The following is an 11,124-nucleotide window of genomic DNA, read 5'->3' on the forward strand; positions in this document are numbered from 1 at the left end:
GAGCTGAGGGAAGTCTCAAGCCCCCCATTCCTCAGGCCTGAGATACTCGAAGCTCACCTGGCCAAAGACGGAACTGGGATAGCTTTGTGGGGGTCATTCACAGTGAAAGCTTCAGGGGCTCCATGGCGCCCTGTGGCTCAGTCCTGAGGAGATAAACCTGTTACAGACTAGATTTCCATAGGCTGCTAGAGCCAGGAAGGAGGTGTACTCAGGAACTGAGCCTCCTCTCCGCCCCCTCCCTCCCCAGCTGACCAGTCCTCAGATGGTAGGTGCAGCGGCCTTGCTTTGGGCAGCACCCGACCGGCTCTCAGTGGCGCATGGCCGGGCAGCCCCCTCACCCCACGCTTGCCCTGTCATCTGAGCCCCTAGCAAGTGGTGCTCCATGCTTCGGCAGCTTAGGGCCTTCCAGCTGGGACTCTCGAGGTGTCCCATCTATTCCTGAGCAGGGCGAACGTTCTTTGTCTTTATTGTTGCGCAGAATGTAGACATATCCAGGCCTTCAGAGGAAGCCCTTGTCACAGTTCCTGCTCACCAATGACCACGTCTCCTCCAAGCCCCTTGGGCGGGCCCTGACTTCCGCCACAGAGGAGGTCCCTCCAGGCCTCCTTGGTGTTGACGGTACTGATGATGTCGCCATGCAGGAACACTCCTGAAGCCATGGGCAGCTAGCAACACTCAGAACCCTCAACCTAGCCCGCCTGCCCCCTTGTTGACCCGTGACAGGGGTGACAGGGGTGGGTATGGCTGCTGACCTGCTGCCGAGTCCCCTGCTGCTGGCCCCTCTGTACAGCCCTCAGAGCAGCCCACTCACCAGGCTGGCTGCTCCGTGAACTTAAACATGACACCGAGATGAAAAGTCTCACTAGGACGTCCCCACTGCGGCCCAGCTGCCTGAAAGGGGCCGTGGCCCCTAGAGAGCTCCACTGTAACCTTCTCTGTAGCTTCTCTTGAAGCCGGAGGCCAGATCTTCGTGGGACCTTATGCTGCCTCAGGTGAGGGGAAGCCTTTCCTTCCCTGCCTGGAACAGAAGAGTGCAACAGGAGAGCAGTCACCCGTGTTTGTGGGTGTTCTCCTTGGCGTTGAACCCTGGATAAGCAGGAGGACAGCATGTGTGGCTCCCCTCCTAATGTCTACCAAGCTGTACACTGAACGATGGGATCTCGGCAACTCAGGCTGCCTCGTCCTGAACTCCCCCACGGGGGACCGTGTCATGGCAGGACAGCTGCCTGAAGTACCTTCTGGGTGCAGACACCAAAGTGCTCGTGGAAGCTGGTCCCCCCACCTGGCTGACGCTGTCATGTCTACACAGGACTGAACACTGGTGACCGGGACATGCCTGTCAGAAATGGCTCAGAACCGGCAGTCCTGTCAGATTGTCTTGTCTGTTGACCTCCACCCGTAGGACGGAGGAAGGAGAGGACAAAACACAGAGGCAGCCCCAGCCAAGGGGGACGTCCCCAGCCCACTCCAGTTTTGGTTCAGAGACAACTTAAGCCTAGTGAAAACAGCCTTATGAAGCCTGGTGCCTCTCATGCCCTGAGTTCTTGTGGTAGCAAAGTCAGGCTCCATGTTTTAGCTGATCACCAGAGTGACAAGCAGGCTATGAAGCAGGCCAAGAAACGGTCTCTCGCTGTTATCAGTGCTCTGCTGTCCACAGAGTAGCCATGGGGAAGCCAGGCCCAAATCTGGCAAAGCAGTCTGCCTTTGCCAGCTGGGCCAGCCCTGGGCTCTGTAGCTTGAAGATGCCATCTGCCTCCGAGAAGTCATTATCCCCAGCCAGTATCTCCTCGGCAGCTGTGGACAGACTGCTGTCCCTCTGGGGCTAGGACTGGGGCCTGACTCTCCTGGACTCATCAGCCCTCCAAGCCCTAGCTTGGAGCTAGAGGACCATACCTCTGCCTTTGGGATGTGGGGCCCGCAACTTTTGCTCCCCTGTCTCAGAATTTGAGTGATGTTGGTCCTGTTATCTCGACACACTCGTTAGCCACAGCAGATCCTGTGGTCAGCAGCTGTGAATACATAGCTGGATGCTACTTGAGGCATAGACCACCAAAGCCTTTTTCCTCTGCGCCCAGGGAAGACAGGAATTGCTGGACTCAGAGGTCTAAGAGCCTAGGTGGGGTTGGGGCAGAAGGACGTCAGCGGAGCAGGGCATGTTCTAGAACAGTCCCTCCCTCAAGCACTTGGAAGTGGCCACTGCAAGGCAGCTGCGTGCAGGCTGGCCACCAGCTTTTAGCTGAGATAGTTTATGGGCAGAATTGCCGACATTGTCCTGTTTTCCCTAGAATGTGTGGTTTTGGATTTCAGTTGTGCATTGCACTGTGTCCAGCATTCTTTGCAATAAATACTTTTAAAAAAACAGCAATTTGAGGTGGTATTTTATAGCTAATTCTGTGTGTGTGTGTGTGTGTGTGTGTGTGTGTGTGTGTGTGTGTGTGTTGATTTGAATGAAAATGGCCCCCGAAAGGAATAGCATTATTAGGAGGTGTAACCTTGCTGGAGGGAGTGTGTCACTGTGGAGGCGGGCTTTGAGGTCTCATATATGCTCAAGATACCACCTAGTATCTCAGACCATTTCCTGTTGCCTGCAAGTCAAGATGTAGGACTCTCAGCTCTGTCTCCAGTACCATATCTACCAGCACACCACTATGTCATTAATGGACTAAACCTCTGAGAATGTAAGCCACTCAAATTAAATGTTTTCCTTTTATAAGAGTTGTCAGCCGGGCGTTGGTGGCGCACGCCTTTAATCCCAGCACTCGGGAGGCAGAGCCAGGCGGATCTCTGTGAGTTCGAGGCCAGCCTGGGCTACCAAGTGAGCTCCAGGAAAGGCGCAAAGCTACACAGAGAAACCCTGTCTCGAAAAACCAAAAAAAAAAAAAAAAAAAAAAAAGAGTTGCCATGGTCATGGTGTCTCTTCACAGCAATAGAAACCCTAACTAAGACAGAAGTTGGTACCAGGGCCAGAAGCTGTGATAAGGCCTAACCATGCTTTTGTTTGAAGGACTTTGGACCTTGGGATTGTGGATTAGAAGAGCAGTGGAATGCTTTAAGTGCTACTCAATGGCCATCCTAGTAGGAGCATGGAAGACAGTGGTGCTGAGTGTGATTTGAACTCTGGGGCCTGGATCAAGAGGTTTCAGAGGAGAAGAATATTAATATGCAGCCTAGAGATCATTCTTGGGATATTTTGGTGAAGAATGTGGTTGCTTTTTGCCCTTGTCCAAAAAGTTTGCCTGAGACTAACGTGAAGAGTTTTGGATTGATTCCCTTGACAGAGGAAATCTCAAAACATGACTCTGTCATGTGGTTATTAGTGTTAACACTAATGAAGATACATAATGAAAAGGAAGAAGCTGAGCAAAGACAAATATTTTGAGGAGAAAAGGAAGACCAGAAAGTGGAATGGAGCTAATTTCTGTGTTCAGGGACATAAACAGATTAAGATGTAGAATAAAGGAAGTGGTGACCCCAGGGCAAGATCCCACCTAGCTAAATTTCCAACTTCTGAAAAGAAATTAAAGAAAAGTTTAGAGCCAGGTGTGTTGTGTCCCTTTAATCCCAGCACTAAGAAGGCAGAGGCAGGCGGATCTCTGAGTTTCAGGCCAGCCTGGTCTACAGATCCAGTTCCAGAACAGCCAGGCTTAGGCAATGAAGGAAATCATCAAAAACAGGAAGCTGGTGAAGATGTAATTGAATGAGGGGGCCATGATCCAGCCCCAGCAAGCAGCAGAACTTGGCAGCTTCAGCCACATAGTTAAGGACACAAGGGAGGGGCTATGGAATTTGCCTCCACATCTAAGGAAAGCCCCTGAGGCCAGGCATGTGTCGGGGTGTCCCTGGATGGAGGCCATTTCCTGAAGCTGTGAAATTGAAACCTGGACTACCCTGGAGACCTCAGGATGTTGGAGATGCCAGAGGTGTGGGATACCTGCTGAGGAAAGCTGCTAATGGAGTGGAACCACCCCAAGAGAACGAAGTGTGTTGCAGTCAACAGAGCTGAAAAGAGTTGGAGATCTGAAGAACACTTGGATATAAGACCTGGAGATGCAGAGTTTGGAGTTTGCCCAGGTGGTTTTTGGACTAGATTTGGTCGAGTATTTCCTCACTTTCTTTCCTGTGTTTTGGAATGGTAATGTATATCCTGTGCCTTTATATGTTGGAAGTATATGACCTGCTTTTTAATTTTAATTTTACAGGTGATTACAGTTAGGAGATTGCATGAATCTCAGAAGAGACTTTGAACTTGAGCCTTTTAAATAAGTTTGAGACTATTATAGACTATGGGGACTTTTGAGGTTGGAGCGAATACATTTTTGCATTATGATATGGCTACAAGCCTTTGGGGGTCAGGGAGTGGACTGTGGTGGTTTGAAAGAAAAGGGCCCCCAAAGGGAATGGCACTATTAGGAGGTGTAGCCTTGTTGGAGGGAGTGTGTCACTGTGGAGGCAGGCTTTGAGGTCTCCTATATGCTCAAGGTGGTACCCAGTATCTCAGACCACTTCCTGTTGCCTGCAAGTCAAGATGTAGGACTCTCAGCTCTGTCTCCAGCACCATGTCTGCCTGCATGCCACCATGTCACACCATGACAATAATGGACTAAACCTCTGAAAATGTCAGCCACGCCAATTAAATGTTTTTCCTTTAAAAGAGTTGTTGTGGTCATGGTGTCTCTTCACAGCAATAGAAACCCTAACTAGTACAGTGTTTCTGTGTTGGAATGCTTCAGTCACCTTCTGCCCAGATGTTCCCCCCTTGAAAATTATAGCCAGGTGTGGTGGCACACATCTGTGATCATCTCAGCACTCTGGAGCAGAGGCAGGAGGATCTCTGTCTTAGTCAGTGTTTTATGGCTGTGAAGAGACACTATGGCCATGCCAGCTCTTGTAAAAGAAAGCATTTAATTGAGGCTTGCTTACAGTTTCAGAGGTTTAGTCCATTCTCATTGAGAGGGAGGGCCGGGGAGCCAGACCAGAGCCATGACAGGTTTCTGATAGCCCTGCCAGGGACCAGGACTTAGTTTCAGTTTACTGGAACTGGCTGGAGCTGAGCAAGCAGTTCTCAGGAAGACCACAACTCAAGGGCAACCAATCAGCAGGTGCCCCCCAGCCTTCTGCTGGCTAAAGATAGTTTTCCCTACCCTGCAGCTGGAAGGTCCCTAACCACTAGAGCCTCCCACCAATCAGCCCCCAGACTAATCTTTCCTCCACCAATCAGCCCCAGATTAATCCCTCCTCCCTGGAGTTGCCCTAACTCTGCTTAAAAGGAGCTTTCGACCTCCCTTGGGGGTTGCTATTTGCCACCCCAACATGTTGGAAATAATAAATGCTCTTGTTGATTGCATAGGTGACTGACGGTCTTTCTTGGGGACTTCTCTTATACCCTAATACTCATCATGGCAGGGAGCATGGTAGCACGCAGGCAGACATGGTGCTGAAGAAGGAGCTGTGAGTTCTACATCTGGATCCTCGGGCAGCAGGAAGAGAGAGAGCCACTGGCCTGGCTTGGGCTTTTGAAACCTCCACATTCCCTCCAACAAGACCACACCTCCTAATCCCTCTCAAACAGTGCCACTCCCTGATGACCCAGCATTCAAATATAAGAGCCTAAGGGGGCCGTTCTTATTCAAGCCACCACAATCTATCAAAATCTCTGTCTCTTTTAATTTTTAAAATTTAATTATTTTTATTTTATCTGTATGTATGTATGGGTGCTTGCCTGCCTGTATGTCTGTTAACCATGTGCATGCCTGGTGTCCACAGAGGCCAGAAGAGGGCATTGGATTCTCTGGAACTAGAGTTACAGATAGTTGTGAGCTGCTGTGTGGGTACTGGGAATTGAATCTGGGTCCTCTGGAAGAGCAGCCAGTACTCTTAACCACTGAGCCATCTCTCCAACCCAGGATTTCTCTCTCTCTCTCTCTCTCTCTCTCTCTCTCTCTCTCTCTCTCTCTCTCTCTCTCTCTCTTTCTGAGATGGTTTCACTGTATAGCCCTGGCTGTCCTAAAACTTGCTCTGTTGAACAGCCTGGCCTTGAACTCAGAGAGATCCACCTGCCTCTACCTCTTGAGTGCTGGGATTAAAGACGTGCATCACCATCACCCAGCTCCAACCCAGGGTCTCTTAATCAAGCTCAATCTGGAGTGCTCCGGGCTCTTCCTGGGACTTCATTGTTTTTCTTTATTTACATCATGCTGTCCACCTCAAATTTCACTCATACTTACCTTCAGCTAAATTGCTGGCTCCTTATCCCCACTCCCACACCCGGGCGTCCCCATGAACATAGGAGATGGCCACTCCTCGGCACTCACTGTCTTTTTCACAGCCCTTCCTCTAAAATGTCAGCCAATCTTGCCTCTGTCTTCTAAATATATGCAAGGTAAAGCACTTGCCTAGCTTGAGGCCTTGGATGGATACCCAACACCACAAATATGCCAAAGTCAATGCAGTAATTGCCCACATCCTGAGCAATAATAAGTCTCACCTGCATTATTGCATCGGGTTCCACAGGAGTGTCCTGATTTCATTTTAATTTTACCTCATTAATGTCTGTTATCAGATGAGTTATAGCCAGAGGCATTATTTTATATTTTGAGGCATTATTATTAAAATAATAATATTATTTTTAAATAATTATTGAGGGGCTGGAGAGATGGCTCAGTGATTAACAGTACATGCTAGCCGGGCGGTGGTTGTGCATGCCTTTAATTCCAGCACTCAGGAGGCAGAGGCAGGCAGATCTCTATGAGTTTGAGGCCAGCCTGGTCTACAGAGCGAGTTCCAGGAAAGGAGCAAAGCTACAGAGAAACCCTGTCTCGAAAAACCAAAAAACAAACAAACAAAAAAAAAAAAAAAAAAAAAAAAAACAGAAGAGCACATGCTATTCTTGCAGAGGACCGGAGTTCAATTCCCAGCACACATGATGTTTTACAACTGCCTGTAAATCCAGCTCACCCATGCACAGATGGCACACACACAGTGTACATAATTCAAAATAAGATAATGTTTGAAAGACTCATTTATTTCTATGTGTGTGGGGAGTGCCTTTGTGTATAGGTATGTGTACTGTGTGTATGCATGGTACCTTTGAAGGCTAGTGGTCATTGGATCCCCAGAACTGGAGTTCGAGGCAATTTTGAGCTGCTTGATCTGAGTACTGGGAAGCAAACCAGGCTTCTCTGTAAGAGCAGCGAGTGCTCTCACTGAAATCAGATTCTGTCAGGGGAGTGGAGCATGTTTTCATTTTGTTCCTTGACGCTGTGGCTAAGAATCTGACATTGTTCATTAAGCCTTGGTTCCACTGAGAAGCAACCACCTGACTTCACACCCAGACCTCTCAGACACTCTGAATCTAAAGTCTCGTCTTCCTGTGTTCATCACTGGCCTGGCCTCCCAAGGTGTGATGTCCTGTTTCTAACTCAAGATTGTGCTAGGAGGGGTGGCGACTTAGTGACCAGTGGCCTGAATCTAACACCATCTGGGTGCCTAGTCATTCAATCCTTACTCAGACCCCAGAGGTTAGACTTAGTCCCCCAAGACTATGCCTAATTCGGGCTTCAAGGGGAAAGTCAGTCACCTCAGCAGTGACTGGCCATGAATCTTGGGTACCCACAACCCCCTCCACGGGCCCCGATTCATTAGATTCTAGCCATTAGAGTGGTTCACAGGACCCAGGAACTTAGCATTTACCGGCTTATTGTGAAGGCCATGAAGGTGAGATTCAGGAGAGTCTGGGGTTTTGTTATGCTGTGTTCCTTCTTTCCTTCCCTCTCTCCCTCCTCCCTCCTGCTCCCCCTCTCTCCTCCCCCCCTTCCTCTGTCCCTCCCGGGACTGGCAGGAAGAACGCTCTTCTAAAGTGACCCCTGTGTCCCTCCCATCTGGCTATCAAACTACTGAAACAGTGGACCCCAAAGAGATGCAGTTCCCCAAGAATCTCCTGCAGGGAGAACTAGAGGGTTGAAGAAAACCTGGTCCTGGCAGAGGAAGAGATGCCTCTCAGTTCTTTCTGGTAACTTGTCATAGCACCTTGCAAGACACACTTGGGTAGGACAACAACTGGACCTCACTCCTTTTGCCCTCTGTTTAACCCAAAACCTCTCTTTGGTACCCTAAAGATGGATTTGGTGGATTTGGGGGTGGGGGATCCTGGCCTTCTTTCTTTTTCCTATTCCAAGCATGGCCACATAGAGTAAATCTTTTCTGACTTTAATGATTACTTTTAGCCCAGCTCTAAAAACTGGCCACATGCTCTTTCTAAAAAAAAAAAAAAAACTGAACCAAACAAAAAAACCCAACTTATTTGTGTGTGTTGAGGGGGAGGGTGTCAGAGGACAGACAACCTGTGGGAGTTAGCAGGCCTAGAGGCGAATGCCTTTACCTGCACCCTCTTCTTTCTTTCTGGAAAACTTGAACCCAGGCCTTGTACATAGCTCTACTAAGCAATATCCCAGTCTCCAAGGAAACGTCAAGAAGGCAGTAGATCACAAACCATTTTATCTTGAGAACAGGACACCCCAGTCCATCAGTGGGGAACGCAAAGATCTTTTTGCAGGCTTTGGCCTCCTAGATTTAAAAGAAAAGAAAAAGAACGGAGAAGGTAAGGTTTTTTTTTTTTTTTTTTTTAATTTGTGTGTGGAGGAAAAGGCAAGCTGGGAATCTCAGCAGCTGCCAGGAGGAGGGAGATGGAGAAGAGAAGAAAAGATTATGCTCTTTTGAGTCACAAAAGCAGGAAGGTTGAGTAAGAGCAGTGTTGGAGCAGCTACAGTTGGGGGGGGGGGTCCCCAAAGAGAAAGAGTAAGATTGTCACATGTCTGGGCGAGCAGGTTTAGGATGTTAGCTGGAATCTGACAAGGGGACATGGAGGAAAGAGAAGCTTTCTGCGAAGCAGAAAATGGGCTTCACAGAGGGTGCCTGTAAACAACGCTGTCAAGGAAGGGCCTTTGGGGGTACAGAAGTAACTCACTAAGTGGAAAGTTATTCCTTCCATCTTTAACGTTTTTTCTTTCTTCATTTGTGGGGTGGCAGGGGGCAGCAGTGTCATGGTATTCAAGTGGACCACTGTGGGAATTGGTTCTTGACCCATCATGTGGCCCTGGGGACTGAGCAGGTGGCCAGGCTTGGCTTGGCTGCTGTTGTCTTTACCCAGCTCTTTACTGAACCTTGGAATATGGCTTCAGGTATATTACATTTCTTCCCATCTTCTGCCAGTTTCCGTGAGATTGTAAAACAGGATTTTCTTCTTATCATGGGAGGCCTGGGCAAGGGAACTTCTTGTGTTTTCATGGAAGGGTATTATCAACAGAGCCATGTGCACATTGTTGATTAACCTCTGGGACTTCAGATGCTAAGGAGGAGCAAGTGTGGTATTTCCTCTTTTGTCAAGATTATCTGAGCCCTGGAAGGTGGGGTCCAAAGATGAATGAAGAAGGGTCTATCTTGATGACCTCCAAGCCTGTTGATGTCTGACTAGCTATCCAGCCCTGTTCTCCTATCACACTGATGTGTCTGAGGGTACAGCTCATTGGCTGGGCCTGCAGCCAAAGCCCTCGCTCTAGGTGTAATGGATGCCGAGGAAGGAGCGTTGGACCGACCACCATCCAAAATGGATGAAAGGGCCCCTGGTGCTGGGTGAGAAGAATAGCTCCTTGGGCTAGCTGTACAGCATTTACCACCCCAGCCAGCCTATCCTGTCAGGCCTTTTGAGCATCACTGGGTGGTGTTCTGGACTGACAGGCCCATGCGCAGTTTGCAGCTACTAACTGTACATTTTTAAAGATTTATATGTATGAGTGTTTGCCTCCATATATGTATGTGAACCATGTGTGCACCTGGTGACCACAGAGGTCAGAAGAGGGCATGGGATCCCCTGGCACTGGAGCTACAGATGGTTGTGAGCCACCATGCAGGTGCTGGGAACCAACCCATATCCTCCCCAAGAGCAACCAGAGCTTTTAACTGCGGAGCCATCTCCAGCCCTGGAACCGCGTTTCTAATTGAGTTGGTGATTCTTAGATTTCTTGCCAATTTAAGAATTAAAAGGCAGGAAAAGTTGGGAAATCAAGCAAAGCCCAAGTTTATCCAAAGTGGACAATTTTATTATAGTTTAAAAGTAAAACCTGGCTGAGTGTGGTGGCACACACCTTTGACCCCAGCACTGGGGAGGCAGAAGCAGGTGGACCTCTGTGAAACTGAGGCCAGGCAGGTCTACATAGTGAGACTCATTGAGAACAAACAAAACAAAACTCCTTCTGCATCTGAAGAAAGGGAAAGAAGAGCAGGAAAAACCACCGTTCCCTTTGAGTTAAACCAGCGTTGAGGGCAGATGCACACTGCCATGCAGTGAGAGAAGAGCTTTAGAGGAAGCCCGAAGTATCAGCAAAAGCATGCTTATGTTCTGAAATGCACCTAAAAGCACAAACCAAGGAAAAAGAGAAAGGCAGACTCAAGAGAACCTCATGGCAGCTTGTAGGAACCCAGTGGCCAGGAATTCTGGGAAGGAAAAGTATAGTATCTCATTAAAGGGATGTTTAGTCCACCTGTCCTTTAGCACAGCTTAAGGTGAACCTGTCATCCTAGGGTGGCCCTGCCTTGCTGACAGAGTAATCCTGTGGCCTGGCCGACCTGATTAACTCTTTCACATTTTTCATAGTTCTTCGTGACCAGAAGGAACTAGTTTTTCCTTATGGGCTTGTATCGCTGTGGTGTGGCCTCCTTTCCTGGACCCTCTAATCCTATAGGCTGGGTAACTGCTGGAGACCTCCCAGACTCTTTAGGACTTGATCTTTGTCTACAGCAGTGGCCCAGTCTCAAATGAGAAATGTGTGAAGGCACAGAGCAGAGAACCTTCCACTAGTAGGAAACACTAGCTCTTCCTGGGACTGGGCAGTACACAAACACCACACCTCCCTTTCCTGGCCATGCTAGGAACTTTGCCTCACAAGGAGGCGAAGAGGCAGCCTGTCAGAACTTTGTCAGGAGGTGGCCTGTACATGCCCTGGGAGTTTTAGTTCTTACCCTCAGGATAGGCCCCCTGGGCCAGAGTGAACAGCTGCCTGGGCTGGGGACCTGGGTCACTGGGGGATGGAGGTGTCATCTCAGGGCTGGAAATCTACTAGAAGGGACTTG

The 11,124-nt window shown here is 49.0% G+C and overlaps 1 protein-coding gene across 1 annotated transcript in view; it reads left to right on the forward strand.

Annotated features, from left to right (window-relative positions):
* Pfkfb4 (6-phosphofructo-2-kinase/fructose-2,6-biphosphatase 4) overlaps positions 1-2,351 on the forward strand; it is a 39,908-nt gene extending 37,557 nt beyond the window's left edge. The window contains 1 exon segment of the mRNA XM_028886974.2: positions 479-2,351. Within this exon segment, the coding sequence (XP_028742807.1) occupies positions 479-538 (60 nt within the window). The 3' untranslated portion in view covers positions 539-2,351.
* Positions 2,352-11,124: the final 8,773 nt, after the last annotated feature.

The sequence above is a fragment of the Peromyscus leucopus genome, chromosome 7 (assembly GCF_004664715.2).
Source record: "Peromyscus leucopus breed LL Stock chromosome 7, UCI_PerLeu_2.1, whole genome shotgun sequence".
In the NCBI taxonomy this organism is placed as follows: domain Eukaryota; kingdom Metazoa; phylum Chordata; class Mammalia; order Rodentia; family Cricetidae; genus Peromyscus; species Peromyscus leucopus.